This window comes from Numida meleagris, chromosome Z (genome assembly GCF_002078875.1).
Source record: "Numida meleagris isolate 19003 breed g44 Domestic line chromosome Z, NumMel1.0, whole genome shotgun sequence".
Taxonomy (NCBI): Eukaryota; Metazoa; Chordata; class Aves; order Galliformes; family Numididae; genus Numida; species Numida meleagris.
The window spans coordinates 52,983,123-53,000,144 of record NC_034438.1 but is presented as its reverse complement, the minus strand read 5'-3'; the positions used below and the strand labels follow the sequence as shown (position 1 = coordinate 53,000,144).

General features: G+C 41.1%; 2 protein-coding genes across 4 annotated transcripts; both read right to left on the bottom strand.

Annotated features, from left to right (window-relative positions):
• On the bottom strand, positions 29-1,975 carry ATP5I (ATP synthase, H+ transporting, mitochondrial Fo complex subunit E). The gene is made up of 4 exons (XM_021380755.1): positions 1,818-1,975; positions 1,624-1,678; positions 1,289-1,387; positions 29-163 (listed from the first exon to the last, which is right to left on the bottom strand). Exons 1-4 carry the CDS (start codon positions 1,851-1,853, stop codon positions 138-140), a joined length of 216 nt encoding a protein of 71 aa, XP_021236430.1. The 5' UTR covers positions 1,854-1,975; the 3' UTR covers positions 29-137.
• TMEM175 (transmembrane protein 175) lies at positions 2,920-16,813 on the bottom strand. 3 transcript variants are annotated; one of them, XM_021380752.1, is made up of 10 exons: positions 16,479-16,813; positions 16,060-16,098; positions 15,281-15,378; positions 12,668-12,719; positions 11,422-11,457; positions 10,243-10,326; positions 9,537-9,701; positions 7,604-7,682; positions 5,621-5,762; positions 2,920-5,063 (listed from the first exon to the last, which is right to left on the bottom strand). In XM_021380752.1, the coding sequence occupies exons 1-10, from the start codon at positions 16,623-16,625 to the stop codon at positions 4,400-4,402; spliced, it is 1,506 nt and encodes a 501-aa protein (XP_021236427.1). In that variant the 5' UTR covers positions 16,626-16,813; the 3' UTR covers positions 2,920-4,399. The 3 variants fall into 3 exon arrangements, with proteins under 3 accessions (XP_021236427.1, XP_021236429.1, XP_021236428.1); XM_021380754.1 differs by lacking the exon at positions 16,479-16,813 and adding an exon at positions 16,239-16,422; XM_021380753.1 differs by lacking the exons at positions 16,060-16,098; positions 16,479-16,813 and adding an exon at positions 15,918-16,053.

The window sequence follows — 17,022 nt, the reverse complement described above, 5'->3', positions numbered from 1 at the left end:
GCAATTTAGTCAAACATACCAACTGAAGTGCTGTTAAGTACTTTATTGATAAGAGTAATATGCAGATACCATCAACCACTACACCATTCAGAGCCTAGCCATGTACTCAGTTGCAAAATTAAGATCTAATCCTTTGTTCATTTCAAAATGGAATCCTCGGATGCTAGAAGGAAAGAAAAACAAACATAGTTAGGACTACTCATAACTTCCATGCACTACTAAAACATGCAAAACATTTGTGGGATCAAAGATTAGCTTTATGTATGCCACTTCTTCCTAGCTGGTTTTTGTAATTCCCACTTCTGCTAACTCAACTGAAGTGTATTTCATTGCTGTATGGTAAAGGCAAGTTTTTTGCCTTTCTCATTAGTTAAGCAAAAACTTTCTGAAATGGCAATTCAGATCAGCACTGACAGTTATCAGCACAGATGCTTCCACTTAGCCATCCTTGAACAATATTCAACTGCTGCACTGCAGTGATTCAAGTTCTAAGAACTGCTTTTCTTACTGGAGAACTGTACCACACCAGAGCTGGGAAAGCAGACAGCCAACCTATGCGATACTTAAATAAACGTCCTAGAGAAATAATCACAGAACTCCACTACTAAATAGGGCACCAATCCTGCAGCACAGCGTCTGTCCCCCAAAATGCAAAATTCTTCAGCTAAATGAAAAAATATATAAAAGATTTACATATATAGTTCAAGGAAAGCTACATATTCAAGATGCAAAATAGTTTTATCTCCAATAAAGAAAACTATTCAACAACTTGAATATTTGATTGTATATATGTGTAGTTTACTCAGGTTTGGTTTTTTTACAAGGTTCAACGTTAGTCTTTTTTCAAGACAATATAAATGTCAGTGTTTCCTAGAGAAACACTGTGTAGCTACACCAAAACCAGCGAAGGTTATTTGCCAGTTCTCTTCAAGTTTTTCCTTACTGTAAGTCCATTCAACTCACAGCTCACTATTCTATAATTGTTAGAAAGGCACAGGGGACTAAAGAAATAATCCTAAGGATAAAAGAAAGCATGCTGCTGCAGCAATATTGTATGGTAGGAAGGAATGAGAAAAGCAGCAGCCCTGACCCCAGCAGACCGCCTTCCGTGTAATCTCTTGACATGAGACACCACAAGTGAGGTTAACCTCTACAGCTACGCTAGTGGTGGCACTGCCAAGTGAGCTGCAGACACAAGCAGTGGTCCAAGAGCTCTGGCTTTGGTCATCAGCTGCCTCTGGGTGCAGTGCATCCCAAGGAGGGTGAGTAATGCGATCCGAGAGCCCACCTTCCGCCAGCTGCTTTGCAATCCGCTCGAGCTCCTCGCGCTTCTTTTTCTCCTCCGCCTCTATCCTTCTCTCCTCCTCAGCAATAGGCTTTAGGTAGTCTGTCATTAACACACACGAATAAAAACACCGTTTCTGAGGCTCAGGGCAGCTGTGCGGCTCTAGCTCACTCACAACCGGAAAGAAAACCCAAACCACGAGGGAAGGAGCGGCAGGCCAGCAGGGCCGCGCACTGGAGGCCTCCCTCCGGGGTGGGAGAGAAATGGCGGCCGCCTCAAGGTGCCCTTGGGGAGGGCGGGGAGAAGCGGACCACGGGGCTACGGGCCGCCGCACTCACCGTATCGCTTCTTGCCGTAGATCATCCCCACCAACAGCGCCGAGTACCGGGTGAACTGCGGGGAGCAAGAGACAAGGGCGCGCCCTGCGCTCAGCCGCCACTCCTGCCCGCCCGGCCCGGCCCTGCCCGCCGCAACCCGCCGAGGACCGGAGCGGAGCAGAGCGGGACGGCCGCAGGGGCCACCGCGGCCTCACCTTGATGAGGGGCGAGACCTGCACCGGCGGGATCATCCTGGCGGCGGAAGCGGCGGCAGAAAGCGGGTCTGCGACGGAAGGAAGCGGAAGGAAGGACAGCCAGACGGCGGGCCCGCCCTGCGCGGGACTGTGCCCGCCTACCGCCCGCCCCTCCCTGCTCGATGGGCGGGGGTGACTTCTCGGGTTTATGGCTCTGAAACTGCCGACCTGGAAAGAACAACAGGAGGGGAATCTGCGGTCGTGACGAGGAAGACCGGTTCTTTCATCTCTGAGTGTCTTGAGACCCCCACTCAAAATCACTGAGCATGTGCAAGGAAGCGGGACCCTTTGCTAATGATTTTGTGGGGAGTATTGAATATCTATGTACTGACCTTTTGCGCATGTAACACAAGTAACATGTATAAGCTCAAGGTCTTTTGCTCAAGGTGTGCACAGTTAGCGCAGAGACTTGCCCTCGTGCATCCGATGTCGTAAATGAAGAATGCCTACTCACTAACACCACATTGGAGTTAATGGGTTTATTCCCAAATTTCAGATAACAAGCATTTCAGAAATAAGCGACAACAAGAATGCACAAATGATGTAATAAAAGGGGCAAAGCATCATCCAGTTGTATAAGTTACAAGATTGTCCCTCTCTGCTCTGCCCTCATGAGACTCCACCTGCAGCACTGTGTCCAGGCCTGGGACCCTCAGCACAAGAAGGATGTGAAGCTGTTGTTGTGGGTCCAGAAGAGGCCATGAAGATGCTGAGAGGGCTGGAGCACCTCTCCAATGAAGAAAGGCTGAGGAAGCCAGGCTTGTTCAGCCTGGAGAAGGCTCCACAGAGACCTTACTGTGACCTTCCAGTACTTAATGAGCTTATAAAAGGAGGGAGACCAGTTTTTTACATGGTCTGATAGTGACAGGACAAGGGGGAATGGTTTTGAACTAAAAGAAGATTTAGGTTGGATGTTAGGCAGAAATTAGATTAGATTCAAATATCATCTACAGAACAGAAATAAAGGGTTGGAAGCTTTGCTATTTTTCTTCCATGACTGAAATTTATTACCAATACACACATTCACTGCTAATGTGCCAAGTGCACAACAGAAACAAAACCATTTAGAAGCAAAAGTGCTTTTATTAATCATCAGAAAAAAAGAGCAATACATAACACAACACAGAATCCTCCTGCAAGTCATGTAGCCTCATCCAGGTATAAAAATCCTGCATATCTGAAGGTATATCTTACAGTAAGCATATAATACCAAGGCGCTTCAAACCAAAAGCAAAAATGCTTTCAGAGTGATCTCAAATGAAAGTAGGTATTTGAATTTGCATTATTTACTACAGCACCTTGTTGTTTTTTTCTATTGTTGTTTTTGCTGTTCCTTTTTAAGAGGAACACCAAAATTTCCCAAATGCATTTAAACATGGCAACACGGTTATCAGGCACTAAGTTCAAGATACAAACTAATGCCTCTACCAAAATAAAATGTAAAGCCTTCCAGAGGGTAGCCAGAGCCCAGATGAATTAGCCCACTCCTTCTTGAACAGCTATCGACGGAGGAAATTGTGAGCATCTGCACATAAACTTTAAAAATAACAATGTCCAGTGGACTAGAACTTCTACTGGTTAGTTCCTTATGACTTTTGCTATTACTTAGCTAGCCTCTTGTGAAAGACCAACAAAGCTCAGCTCCCTTTTCCAATGGAGAATTCTTATACATGTCAAGAAAGTCTCATATTCTATGAGAATACAGTATCATGCTTTCAAATTAACAGGAGGAGGTTCCTTTCTACAGGCATGAGAGCAGACATTAAAAGCCTGAGAAAGCTGTTTGAGAAATGAAGACAAATTTACTTAGTCTCACAGCTCTTCACATTTCTTTCCTAGGAGACATCAAAGCTAGTTCAAACCCTGTATGTGTAGCCACATGCATCCTCATATTTTAAATATATCATTTTAAGAAAGAATATAACTGAACTTTTGTTCAGGCAGCCTGGGGGACTGCATCCACAATTCAGCTGCACTCTCAGAAATGTTCGTAACTGTTCAAAAGGAGCTTACAAAATGATCACTAGCTATGTAGAAGAGACACTGCGACTTTAAGGGGGAGAGCAGAGACCAGCAATCTGTATACACAAATGTTCTATTATTCACCATCTAGAAAACCAGGTGTCCATCACATCTGCCAAGCCTCGCTCCCTATTTTATAGCAGCATAACCAGCTTCTATACCTGTGTTTGGTTTCCATAATGACTACTACACGTCAGAGAAAGGGCATTTCACTGGGCATCTGTGTACTTCTTCACTGATTATCATTGCAGTTACACTTCAAGTGGCATTCTTTTTCCAAGCGGGTAATTTTCAAGGTAGGGGAATATGCTTTCTGTTTTCCCCACTTACTCTTTCCCCCCGTCCCCAAATTACTGGTTTTGCAGAAAGAGTTTTAAGCATTACCATCTGAAATTGAAATATGCGCCAGTTATGGCCAACACAGGCTTTAATTTAGATCAATATACAGATCACACATCAAGACAACATGAGTTAGAGGAACTGAGATTAATGTTTTAACTTCACATGCACTGCATGGAAAATTATGAGTGCGTTTCAGCAGGAGACAAACATGCCTCCTCTTCTTCTAACAATACAACCTTCTGTCTTGAAAGAGACATCACAGACTTTATGAGCGTTAAAGAAATTCTAACAAAAATGCGCAAGGCAAGAAAAGCAAATGGGATTACAATCTGCATAAGATGGAAAATTTCTGTGCTAAATTCACTTAACAAGCATGTTAGAAAGAAGGCTCCAAGGCTCACACAAGGATAGAGAGCCAGCTTGGCAAACATGAAGGCATGCTCCTTGCCACCATATCTAGCAAAAGGATGCAATGTTTCCCTTTCATGGAGGAGGGCTGTAGTCCATATTGCGAACTGAAATATGCTGGCAAAGAAAGTAATAACACAGCTGACCTGAATGGCTTCTATTTCATTGTGTGACTTCTCTGCAAATTCACTGGTCAGCTGGTAAGCCAGCGGAAGACCACCAATGAAAGCCAATGAAAGTATATTAAGCAGCCCCATTAATCGTGTAGCTTTTGTTACATACAGGAAAAGTGAGTGATGGACAAACCACAAGAGACCAATTGTCACAAAAGAGCCAAAGTAGGCAAGATAGTTTGGTCCATATTCACTTAAAGCTTCAAGAAGGCTTCCATGAAACTTCTCCCCAACTTCTCTTGGATCAGGAACATTGTCTTCACTGTGGAGAGAAAACTTACTTTACTTTGCATGTTCATTTCACAAAATACACCTGGAGCAACGATGTTCTTATGTTGTTTTACTTTGAGGAGGTAGAGAAGAACAGGCATCTATTCTGTAGTTCTCTAATTTTTAACTCAATGTGGGCATTTCAAATAAAAGTTCTGCTAATAAATGAGATCTGAAACGATATCTGGAAGTAAGCTGGCATTCCTTCAGGTTAATGTAATAAAGTTGCCACAGGGACTAAACAGCTTTTCATAATAAAAGCCTTTTATCTGAAAGCACAACGAAGCATAAAGGAAGCTTTGTTCTTCAAGAGTCCCCAACCCAACAGATGTTACATAGACTGATGGTCAATACTGCAGAAATGTAGGTTTAAATACCTTTTGTTTGTGCTTTGTAACTTTCCAGAAAATGATGCTTAAAGTCATCACTGCAGACTTCAAAAGTGAATGACAATGTTTGGCTAGTTTTATTTCTTCAAACAGTACATGTAGACACAAATTAACTTTTCTGTTAACAATACAGGTTGTGAGAGTCAGCACAAAGTCTTACCATATATCCAAAATGAGCAAGGTTGCTACAATAGCATAGACTCCATCACTGAATGCTTCTACCCGTTCCTTACTCAGTGGCTCACTGAGATAAAAACTAAATGTTTCTAAGCTATAGCTTGCCTCCTCTTCATCTCTGTGACCTGGAAAAAAAACTGGATGTTTACTAAAGACAGACAAAATCAGAAGTTATAAAACAAAGTAGTTTAAGGAAAAAAAATAATAATCAACAGAAGAACAACCAAACTACCATTTCCCCACCTACTGTCTTTCCTCTCCTCTCTCCTACCATCTTTCACCACACCTGACAAAATCTCTCTGTACAAAGAAGGGAGCTGCTCATCCACCCAAGTCAGTCACTTCACCTTATTTCTGCAGTTGTGACTCTCCCTGAAGTTCACGTTCCTTTCAGGACAAGTGCTCCAGGGACAGAAAAGTCTTTTTCTAATCCTTCGTGGACAAAAAACCCAGTTCAGATGCTGTGCTATACCCCAGAATGACCTAACAGCAGTACGTCCTCAAAGACACTGTGGAGAACTTATACTGTATTGGAAGAAAAGACTCACTGGAGAATGGGGCCCACACTGGGAAATCAAACAATCTGCTTTAAAATAATAGTCTTTGCCCGAAAGATGTAGCTTTTCAGCTTTGACTGAGCTTTGAATTGCCCAGTTAGCCAAGCTGCACCACCTCACAGTATATATTCAATGAATAAAAGGCCTGCAGCTTCCAGAAGTAGAAAGGAATGAATTAAAAAAAATAAGCATAAACACGTGAATCAATACAGCAATAAATTATGTTAACCATCTGAAAGAGTGAGAAAACACAGCCATGGCCTGTCTGGGGACAGAAGAGTCCCTGTAGCAGAAGGCAGTATTTGTGCACATTTATTCTCTGGCTCTGAGAATATGTCTTTAGCCGTTTCAAAGCATTTCTGCCTTCCTAATACTGCTGCTGCATGGTGGGGTCCAAGTAGGTTCCCATTTGCAGTGAAAACAGATGGATTTGTCCAGGGCCAAACAGGAGCAGTAGAGGCACAGAGGTGTTACTCTGCTAACTCAACTAGGCAGTGCAGATTCCAAGGACATGAATCTTGTTGGTATTCTTTTAGTCAGTTCTGCTTTCAAAGGGGAAATATTACTTTCAAAAAACTGAGTAGGTTGCATGATACCACCTTCTCCTTTATCGTGGCACCAGCAATGTCTTCTCTCAGTGTGGTTTCAATAGAGCTTTATCTGGCTGTTTACATCGTTATGCAATTGTTAGTGTTGACACAAGGGGGCAGAAAGAACCTAAGCAAGACCATGAGGTAAGGCAATATGCCTTTAGACTGACTTTAGATTACACTTTTAGACGAGAGCAATTAGATTAGTAAGACACATAAGACATATTAAACAGTTAATTACCCTAGCAGTGTTTCCACTATATATCTGCTTACTACTAAGGGACATGATTTAGTGGGGAAACATTGGTGGTAGGTGGATGGTTGGACTGGATGATCTTGGAAGCTTTTTCCAATCTTGGTGATTCTATGATTCCAGAATCTCAGATGTGCTGTTGGCTGCCAGAGAACATGGGACCATACAGTACTGCTGAAAAGAAAGTACTACAGGCACAGTGCTTGCTTCCAGTATTTTTCTGTCCTCATACCCCCTTTTAAGGAGAGCAAAGGGATAGACAGCCTGCAGCCATCACTCTGTATTTATGTGCGTGTGATATTCAGGACCAACCAGAGAGGTTTCACTTTCAGAAATGCTGATGTAACATATATGTTGTACAAGTCTAGTAGGAAACATAAGATAAGCAGGGAGCTGAGGAGAAACTGGAAACACAGCAATAAAACCCCCACACTCCGCCAGATCACTATATTCCAAGACTGAGGTTGGAAGAATTGAAATTACATCGTTCCATGCTGTTTGGATAACAGTCTGACAACCTAGTAACTGAATATCTGAATACACTCCCTATAAATACTGTTACTCACCTACAATTTTGGTTTTACACCATGTGATGAATCGACTGAGATGAGGAAAAACAATGACGAGCCCAAGAAGTAAGTAAGACTATGGAGAAGAAAATGAAGAGAGTTTAAATTTAGTAATCAAAACAAATTCCTCCCCAAGTTCAATATGAAACTATTATTCACAGTCTTTAGGTATAATCTCATGGAGAAAAAACAAACTGTGGTTTTATGATGTGAAAATAGCTTATCTGAAATCAACATGCACCACCTGAATACTGCATATGCAGTCTAATAATTTAATAACATCAGCAAACCTAGCTAAAACAGGAAGGGAAATAATCCTGCTAAAAAATGCAGTAATGATTTCTCTAGAAGTTCAAGAACCATCACATGTTCCTAATGATACCTGTCATTTGCCACTTAACCTGAAATACCATGTTTCCCAACTAAACCTTTTATGCACTCCTGCACTGTAGTGGCAAAGGTGTTTGGAAAACAGCGTAATAATGAGGTCAGGAAATGCCTATAGCTTAACAAGAAAAAAAAAACACAATAAAACCAAGCCTACAATTGCTTTCTTTTTGTCAAATCACTTTTATGTTTCCAGCAGGCTACTCAGAAAGCTGCACTGAAAAAAAAGGTGATGGTGACAGAGAAGCAGGTATAAGGGTTTGTTAAGTTAAGACACAGAAACAGCTGTGAGAGACACTCCCAAGGACAGAGTGCTTTGCAGATTTTGACTACTATTCTACACAGATTTCATTAAAGTTCCTGAATCTCTTCTGGTTCATTTTTATCTTTGATGAAGACTGTACCTCTGTGAAGTGTCATTATTACAAAAATACCCCACCTCTCTGAAATTTGAATACATCTCAACAAGTTCCCCCATAAAAGAGCATGATTTAAGTATCTGTCTCCTGAACTTGGTTTTGAAGTATTTAACTATTATGCTGTCCCACAGTGCCAACTGTCTGTTGGAATTTGCATACGCTGCATCGGTCTGCATGCTACTTCTGTCCAAAAGACAGGTCAGTGAGTCAAAAGTTGTTCACAGATTCTGCACAAGTCTAAGTTGCTGTCATTAATATTTAACTGTTGTTAATATTAAAAAAAAAATTACACTGGTGAACAAGAGAGGAAAATAACAGCGAAGTCCCAGGTGAGAGGAGTATTTTCAGTTACAGTTAGGCATTTTCACACTTGGGTTACTTTTGAGAAAAAGGAATAGTGGCAAATCCAATTCTTGCCAAATTCTGGGATTTGGACAGTGTATTTCAAAATTCAGTTAAATCCATCTATTCCTAAAGAACAAAACAGAGGAAAGGAAACTCTGAGTATATTAAAAACTAGATTTCAGTTCCAAGCAGAGGTTTTGAGAAAAATAAAATCTGTGAATATGTAGAAGTAACTCCTCCACTTAATAAAAACAGTAGGGAAAAAGGCTATGTAAGAGCAAGACTTAGCCAAAAGCATTTGTTTCGAGATGCAATTTGGCTGGCTGGTCTGCTTACTCTATTTGCTCCTACACCTTGTGAGTACAACAATTATAATCACCTCTCTCCAGTTCGTGCAATACAAAGTTTACTTCCTGTAACCTTTCACACTGTATCACCTACTTATGACAAGAAAGATGCCAACTTACAGTTTAGAAAATCTGCTTCTGAAAAGTAATTAAGGAAACCATTATGAACACCTAGGCTGAGTAAAACAAACACTGTAGCAAAAATCTCCTCCAAAACCTATACAAACTGAGTTTAGGGATTGGTCTCTGTGAAGTGAACGCACTCAACAGAGAATAAGAGGCCAAAATTACATCACCACAGAACTGGCAACTGAGAAAACCTGTGTATTTAATATACAGATCATTATTTTAACACACAATTTTAACAACAACCATAAACACAACTAATGTAAGCTGCTTCATCAATGTACTCTGATAATTGAGAGAACTTACCAAGGGAATAAAGAAAAACGAAAAGATGGCTGCTAAAAAGCATAATACCGGTCCTCTTAGGATGATCTTTAAGATGTGACGTTTATAGAAATTCTGATTTTCAGACACCTGTATCTGTTGATTCAATAAGTGTGGGTGATAGAATCCATACACTACTATCACAGCCTGCAAGGAAAATGTCATAATAGCAAATTACTGAAAGTAATTCATACAAGTAGACACAGCACTTCAGCTTTAAAACTGTAAATCAACAAATTCCAGAACACATTCAATCATATTATTCACAATAAGACACAGAAGACAACAAGTCACTACACCATGAGAAACCAGTGCTGTTGCTAAGTACTTAGAACTGTGGCAGAAAGCCTATGTTCCCTTAGGCATTGCTGTCTGGCTCAGTAAAAACCACAGTAGGAATGGTGAATTGCTCTTTTACCAATTTTAAAACTTTTAAGGAGTGAGGAAAGAATTCCGAACTTTGAGATCAAAAGGTTTGCTGCATAAGGGAGCTCCACAGGACAGTAGCAAGGCAATAATTCATATCATCAACAGGTACTATGTAAGACAACCCACAAAACATGGAAAACTACTGCTATACAAACAAAAAAAAAAAAGGTACTTGACAATTTATGTCCAACAAACCTAACTTTAGTTCCATCCAATAAAATATAGTCTCTAAAAGTAAAAATGTAAACCGATAACTCACCTGTATGAGGCCAATGACAACAGCACAGACACTGAACAGGAAAATTCCAAAAGGTACCTCTGGAAAGGAGGCCATTAAGGAAAACTAGAAGACAATGCAACCAGAACAAACATGTTGTAAGGAAGCAATTAGGAATGACGTGTTCTTCATTCAATACTGAAACTTAAAAACAGAAGTGACACTTCACTTTTCAATGCAGTTCAACTTAATGCAGTTTCTAGCCACAAACACGTGCAAGCATCCCAGCTGAAGGTGTCTGGAGAGATGGCTTTGCTCTCAGGTTGATTCTGTAAATCTTAACCTCACTGAAGCTACACCTTCTTAGTAACTGCAGACTGGTTTGCAGCTGAGCATCAAGTTCAACAACATTTCAGTAGATAAATTTCAGTAACTGAACAGTCTTGATATTAGAATACCTTTTTGAATATTCTAATTCCTCTAGCTCCATGGCTGCATGCTTTACTTGTTTCTGCAGCTCCATCATGTGAAAACAAAAGAAGAAACAAGGAAAACCAACGAACAAACCAGTTGGAAGTGGTATAAAATAACAGTGCCAACCTCACACAAATTATTTCAGCTTGAAAGCAAAGGACAAAGTATATGCTCTTGCTGACACAGGTCCTTTTACTGACCACAGCCATATTCTTTGTAGATTAATAACAACAGATTTATCCACAAAAAATGGCATGTCATTTAATTTGTTCTAAACATACAACAGAAATGAACGACGATTTCAAGCAACTGTTTTGTTCTGCTAATTATGGCGTTCAGATGCCATTATTCCTGCTAGGTTATCTGACCAAAATTGCAGAGCAGCATGTAGCACACTTTTAGTTCCCTAAATGCAAAATTCTCACTACTCAACTTAGATGTCTCTCAATTCATCTGCTTCTTTCGAAGAAAACCAGGCAAACTGTGCCTCTTTATGATCATAATATTTCTTTCACAATATCTGTTTTTCCACCCAGTCTGTGGTAGGTGCAGATAATAATATAACACTGTGAATTTTCAAAAATTAAGGATTAATGAATTCATTATAAAATTAACTGCTACAATGGATTTGGGGTTTACACTACAGTAATACTATCCTGGGTTTCTGACTTCACTTTGGTAAAGTCTTTCCAAATATGAAAAAGCCCTGTAATTTAAATACATGTCAAATTTTAGAAAAGTACTTACTGTGTATGGCAAGAAAGTTATGATCATCATACAAGCCTTAAAAAAGAAAAAAAACATACTGAAAATCTAAGTAAACCACAAGCAAGCAACCACATCATTCAAAACACAGAGTACACAACACAAAGAAGCTCAAATGCAAATGCTGCATCACAAACAAAACATTTCTGAAGTTGCTGAGCTATAACGTACAGCTAGTTCCATATCCACCTTCCATGTCTCCTATCCCAAACTGTTCATGCTTACTTTAGAAAACACAATGGCTTTTTTACCAGTACTACTGATAAAAGCTTTGTTTGTGGTTCTTAACAGATTTCTTGCTAAATTTCTTTGCCAAAAGTACCACACGGAATCCTTACGAGGTGCTTCTGGTTTTCCTAGTCAAAACCATTAATTTTTGATCACAAATATCTCAAATATAGTAAGGTCAAATTAAAGAACAACAACAATAACACAAACTTAAAGCAGACAGAAATGTATTGCTTTAAAAGCTAAATTAGTGAAGAGTTACATGCCTTAAGCAACTCTTCCTATATAATTTCCTGTATTGTTCTCAAGGAACTTACATTCAGAATTTTTTAAATAAAAATTAAATGAGCCATAATTGCAGAGTCAAGAGAATAACATTCTAAACAATTTTACAAAGCTCTAGCTGAAAACAAGAATAGGTACCCCAGGGTAGCATCCCATTATATCTATCAGTAACCAAGGTATTACAGTGTGGCTCATATAAACACACTCTCAAGGGAGGAATTCTTGTAAGATTTAGGAAAGAGTAGAGCTCGAAACACTGCTTAAGAGACCGCTATCTGAGCAGTAGTTTTGAAAGACCATATAACACCATTTCAAATACGCTTCACAATGAATTTCAACAGAGAAATGGCTGAAATCACTACTGCAACTCAAAGCCACAGCTCTGATTTTTGCCACAAATGACGCAGCATTTCAGGGAGAACATATGTGAGCAATACTGACTGCAAGAGTCAAAATCTTTCTGCTTAGGTGCCTCTTCAGTTCCTTCAGTTGAACTGTGCAGAACTTCTTTTAACTTACAGTAAAACACATGCAAGCTACAAGCAAGTTAGCTTTCAATCACAAGCTTTGTCTAGAAGAAATTAAGATTTTCTCCCGCCTTTGAAATTTGGCAGAGTTAATTTACATTAGAAGCTTTCTGTTTTGTAGATACATACTAAGGAAAAAGTGACATATACTTGATAGTTAATCACCAAGCATGCCTGGTAAGACTCACCAGATTTAGAAGAGCAAGGACATCATCTATAAGCTCTATCACTTGGAACAACCTGGCAAGGCAAGATACCATGAACAGGACAGATCCCAAAATCTGCATTACAACACTGCATATAAATTATACACTTGGGATGTTACTGGAAAATCTGACTTCCTTTGCCTCAAAACTTATGCAAGCAATTCAAATGCTACCAAAACTCATTAAATCATGCATGGAAGTCACTTGTCAGAAAAATGTGAAAAGCTAGATATGAACAGTCAAGTTCAATCACAGAGCAGTTCACTTCTGCTTGAAGGACATGTGGCATAAGAAGTACCAACCTGTTTTTTGCGGTTTTTTTTTTTTTTTTTTTTTTGGTCAGTTCTACCCTTCCATTGTAAGTGAAATTTAAGTTCCAACCTTCCACCTCACCTGTATCTTCAACGCAAGGTAAAATTAACTGCTATTTAAAGCCAATTCTATTGTGAAAGAGCAATCAAGGATGGGAGCTCTGATCCATCTAGTCACATACCAAAATCCTAACAAGGCAGAGGGCTACAAATGGGTGTCACGCTTTAGGAAAATGGAAGATATGGGGGTGATTCACGGGCAGGAATCAATGACAATTTTCTGCATGACTTGCCACTTCATAGATGACGATGATGACATGCAGCAAGGTCAGAGGGTAGGCCTTTGGCTTGCTTTCTCCCACTGCAGTTTTATTCCAGAATAACTCTTTTTTGCCACCTGACACACTCAGAACACAAGGCTGGGAGTCACAAAATAACTACGGTTAATTTTCAACTAATCAATAACTCACTTAAACACAGGCAAGGCCTAAAGATCACTAGAAACCCACAGCCTGCGCTCGCTGCTCATGCGAATGTTTCAGAAGCCTGAACAAAGACAGACTTTCACCAGCAGGTACTGTTCATGCACAAGAACCAAAACAAGCCCATTTTATACTCAGATCCCCAAACAAATATACAGTCATCAGGATGACTTTTCACTTTCCAGGTGCTGAACTATGTTGTGAACAAATCTAAGCAATAGGACTGCACAGGTTGTCCAGAAACAATCCAGTTTTCAGAGACCATCCAAAGTCTCCGAACTTTGTCACATATGCCATCGTGAAAGGCTATTTTTCTCATTTTCTCTGAATCTCACTTGTAGAACAGAGTCAAGTTCATGCTGTTAGGGCCTGATTATCTTCAGAACTTCAAGGCTTAAAGCTATTTCTCCTGAAGATACAGCACAGTTGTAGTTGCACAAAGCAAATGTACTTTTCTTCCAAACTGTCACACATCTTGTTAATGAAGATCTGATGCACATAAGCATTAGTAAGAATCAACTGCACCCACCATCCTCCACAAAAAATAAACTTCTTAAAGACTATCCTTCAACATTTACTTATGCAGGCAAGAAGTACAATGTAATGAAAGCACTGATGTGAACTACCAGTTTCGGGACTTGAATTACAGGTTGCATCTCTATGAGAATGGGATCAATCTACCTCCTTAAAGGAAGGCAACATTTATAAATTTAAGAATTCAGACAAACACTGTCCCGATTCCAATACTGTAGAGAGTAAGCTGCAGTTACCTTGATTTTTAGCTTGACTGAGAGGAGTTTAGCAATACTGTATCGAGGGGTAATGTTTATTCAGGTCAGGAGCCCTTCAAAACTATACTATCTACTCAGGGCTTTCTAACTGACTTAGACTGCTTAGTTATGCTTTCCATTTTCTTTAAGCATTTAGAGGTTTACCTCTTTACCCAAAAGGAATCATATCAAACAAAGACCAATGGCAACATTCCATCTCACCTGTTAGCACCGCAAGGTGTACAATAACGATTAATGTATTTGTTTGAAGAAAAAAATATGTTGCATTGGGTTATAACTGCTTTTCACTTAGTTACTATAAATATTTAGGAGTGTTATTATAGGAAGAAAAAAGGCAAATCAGAACTGCCTACAAATAGCTGAGCTCTAAAGAAAGCAAGGAGGTAATTCTTAGTGACTTCGCTAGAACACAATCCACATTGTTTTTCATGGATTTGGAGACAGGACTAGCTGACCTTGCTCTTAAGACTAAAAACCCTTGAAATACTACAGTAGATAAGAAAAAACTTGCTTGCTGCCCCCACTCCCAATGAATGCTTGTAAATTAATTTATCTCACATATTAACTTAACTACTAAGATATGGTTTAGCGGCAGCATCCATAGCACTGTAAAATGCTGCACCTGCAACATCACATCTGATTTTGTGAGAAGCACCCCTGAGGACTGAGAAAGGCAAATTTTTGGCCAGCTTTACTATTTGAATTCTTCTATTTCTGTACTTTACAACTTAAGAACTCATACTTTTTCATCATAATTTTAATTCCACTGAGACTATTAAGTGAAATGAAGAGTAATTCTAATTTTAAAGACATATAATGCTTTTCCTCATATCGCAGTTTCTATAGGGTAGAAATATATTTATTCACAGCTTTGGGAAAAACTTTTTATACTATCCAACAAAAGAAAATCCAGAAATATAACAGCAACATAAAAATGTTATCTCCCATCTTTTTAAACAAGAACTTTTCTTTAACTTTGTAATGGAGTTAAACATTTTTCTGTCTTCCTACCTTACATGTGCTGCCCATGCCACTGTGACTATTAAGAAGGTCATCAAGTACACCGCAATTTTTGTTAGAAGAAGCTGCTGAACACTTTCACCTAGTTTCTGAAACAAAATAAGAAGTGACACCCAGATGGAAATGAAAAGATAAAAAAACGTTACCCACAGACTCATCCAGCACATTTGCTGTGACCATGGACCATACCCGAGTTTCTTAAATAAAATGAGACAAAATGTTCAATATTGAGTCTGGCCGTTTTTAAGAGCAGAAAATCTCACTGTAATTAAAAGAATCATGAATCTTCTTAAGTGATTAATTTACACTGCCCAACACTTCTGCTTCTTTCAGACTTAAGTTTATTTTCTGAAGTCCCTTTTTTTCTACCTTTATTCTGATTAGTCATGATTAACTTGATTTTAAAACTCGTGTTCAGTTTGTGCTATATTAAGTGGCTTCTCTAACTGATGATGTATTACAGACAAGAGCTGACGTTTTCTGACAGATGCTTTGGTCAGATAGGTCAGTCATTTCCATACAAGATTACTGCATAAAATCTACAGCCCGCATATTCTATACAGCACATTACGGCTTTATATCACGACTTTTGTAAACAACACAGATCTTCAGTATCTAAGTTTTTCACCTCAGGATCCACAGCTCCTCTTTGAGGTTTAATGCTAATGGTTTGGGAGTTCGGATCTTGAATGGAAGAGGGGTGCTGCATTAGGAAGCTACATGCATTTCCTAAGACTCCAGAGACAACCAAAAAACGGCAAAGAAGGTACCTGATCGGGATGTATTTTTGTGTGCGCCACAGGCAAAATCTGAAATAACAAAGCTCTGTTAGTACAAGCCAGAACATTATAAAAACCTAAAAAACCTCAAGCGGCTGCAAATATTCAGGGTCGTGTAATGACTCATTACGAGCAACGCTACCCCCCGAACATGTACTTCTTCGCAGAACCTGCTCGCGAGCGTCCGAAGCTGCTCCCGACAGACGGAGGTGACATCTCCGGGGAGAAGGGCGGGGCAGGGGCACGTAAACACAGCGCGGCACCCGAGCACGGCGCTGGGCTCGGTCGGTCAGTAATGCAGGGAAGCGGCTCCGGGGCAAGCAGGAGGCAGCCCCCGCCCCTCCCCGCCCCACCTCTGCCCGCCAGAGGGAGCTGGGGCCCCGGGCAGGCCCCCACGGCCGAGCGCTCACCATCACCGTGGCGATGATGGAGAGCAGCGCGTCGCTGTAAGCCAGCAGCCGGTGCGACGTCTGCGTGCTGCTCCCCAGCTCCAGCTCCAGCTCCGTCTTCCTGGCCCCGACGCCGGGGCCCGGCGTGGCGGCCCGCGGAGCCGACATGGGCCCGGTGCGGTGCGCCCCGCCCCGCCCCGCCAGCACCTCCCCCGGCACGGCGGCCGCTGGGCGGAGGCGGCTGCGGGGGGGCCTGGCCGCGGAGCGGGTTGAGGGTTGCTGGCCCCGCTAGAGAGGTTGCGAGGAAGCAAGTACCGCTTCCAGTTCGGGGCTGTCAAGGCTTCCGTCTGCGGCCCTGCCCCGCCGCTCCCGTCAGCCCCGGGCGGCGGAGCACCGCGGCCTCCCCGGGCCTCCTGCCAGGCCCTGGGGGGTTCGCGTCGCCCCGCCCTGCCCTGGTGCTGCATCACCTCGCGCACTGGGTGCAGTTTGCGTGCCACAGTATAAGAAGGACATAAAATATTAGCATCCAGAAGGGCTGTGGAGATAGTGAAGGGTCTGGAGGGGA

Bases quoted from the DNA above. Each gene is read 5' to 3' on its own strand.
- ATP5I (XM_021380755.1), bottom strand. From the start codon at position 1,853: ATGATCCCGCCGGTGCAGGTCTCGCCCCTCATCAAG. The intron at 1,388-1,623 runs GTGAGTGCGGCG...TGTTAATGACAG, and splicing joins CTACGGCAAGAAGCGATACG to ACTACCTAAAGCCTATTGCT. The intron at 164-1,288 runs GTGGGCTCTCGG...CTTTCCTTCTAG, and splicing joins TGCAAAGCAGCTGGCGGAAG to CATCCGAGGATTCCATTTTG.
- TMEM175 (XM_021380752.1), bottom strand. From the start codon at position 16,625: ATGTCGGCTCCGCGGGCCGCCACGCCGGGCCCCGGCGTCGGGGCCAGG. The intron at 7,683-9,536 runs GTAAGTTCTCTC...TCTTCTCCATAG, and splicing joins CGTTTTTCTTTATTCCCTTG to TCTTACTTACTTCTTGGGCT. The intron at 5,763-7,603 runs GTGAGTAACAGT...TTTTTTTTCCAG, and splicing joins GTGTAAAACCAAAATTGTAG to GTCACAGAGATGAAGAGGAG.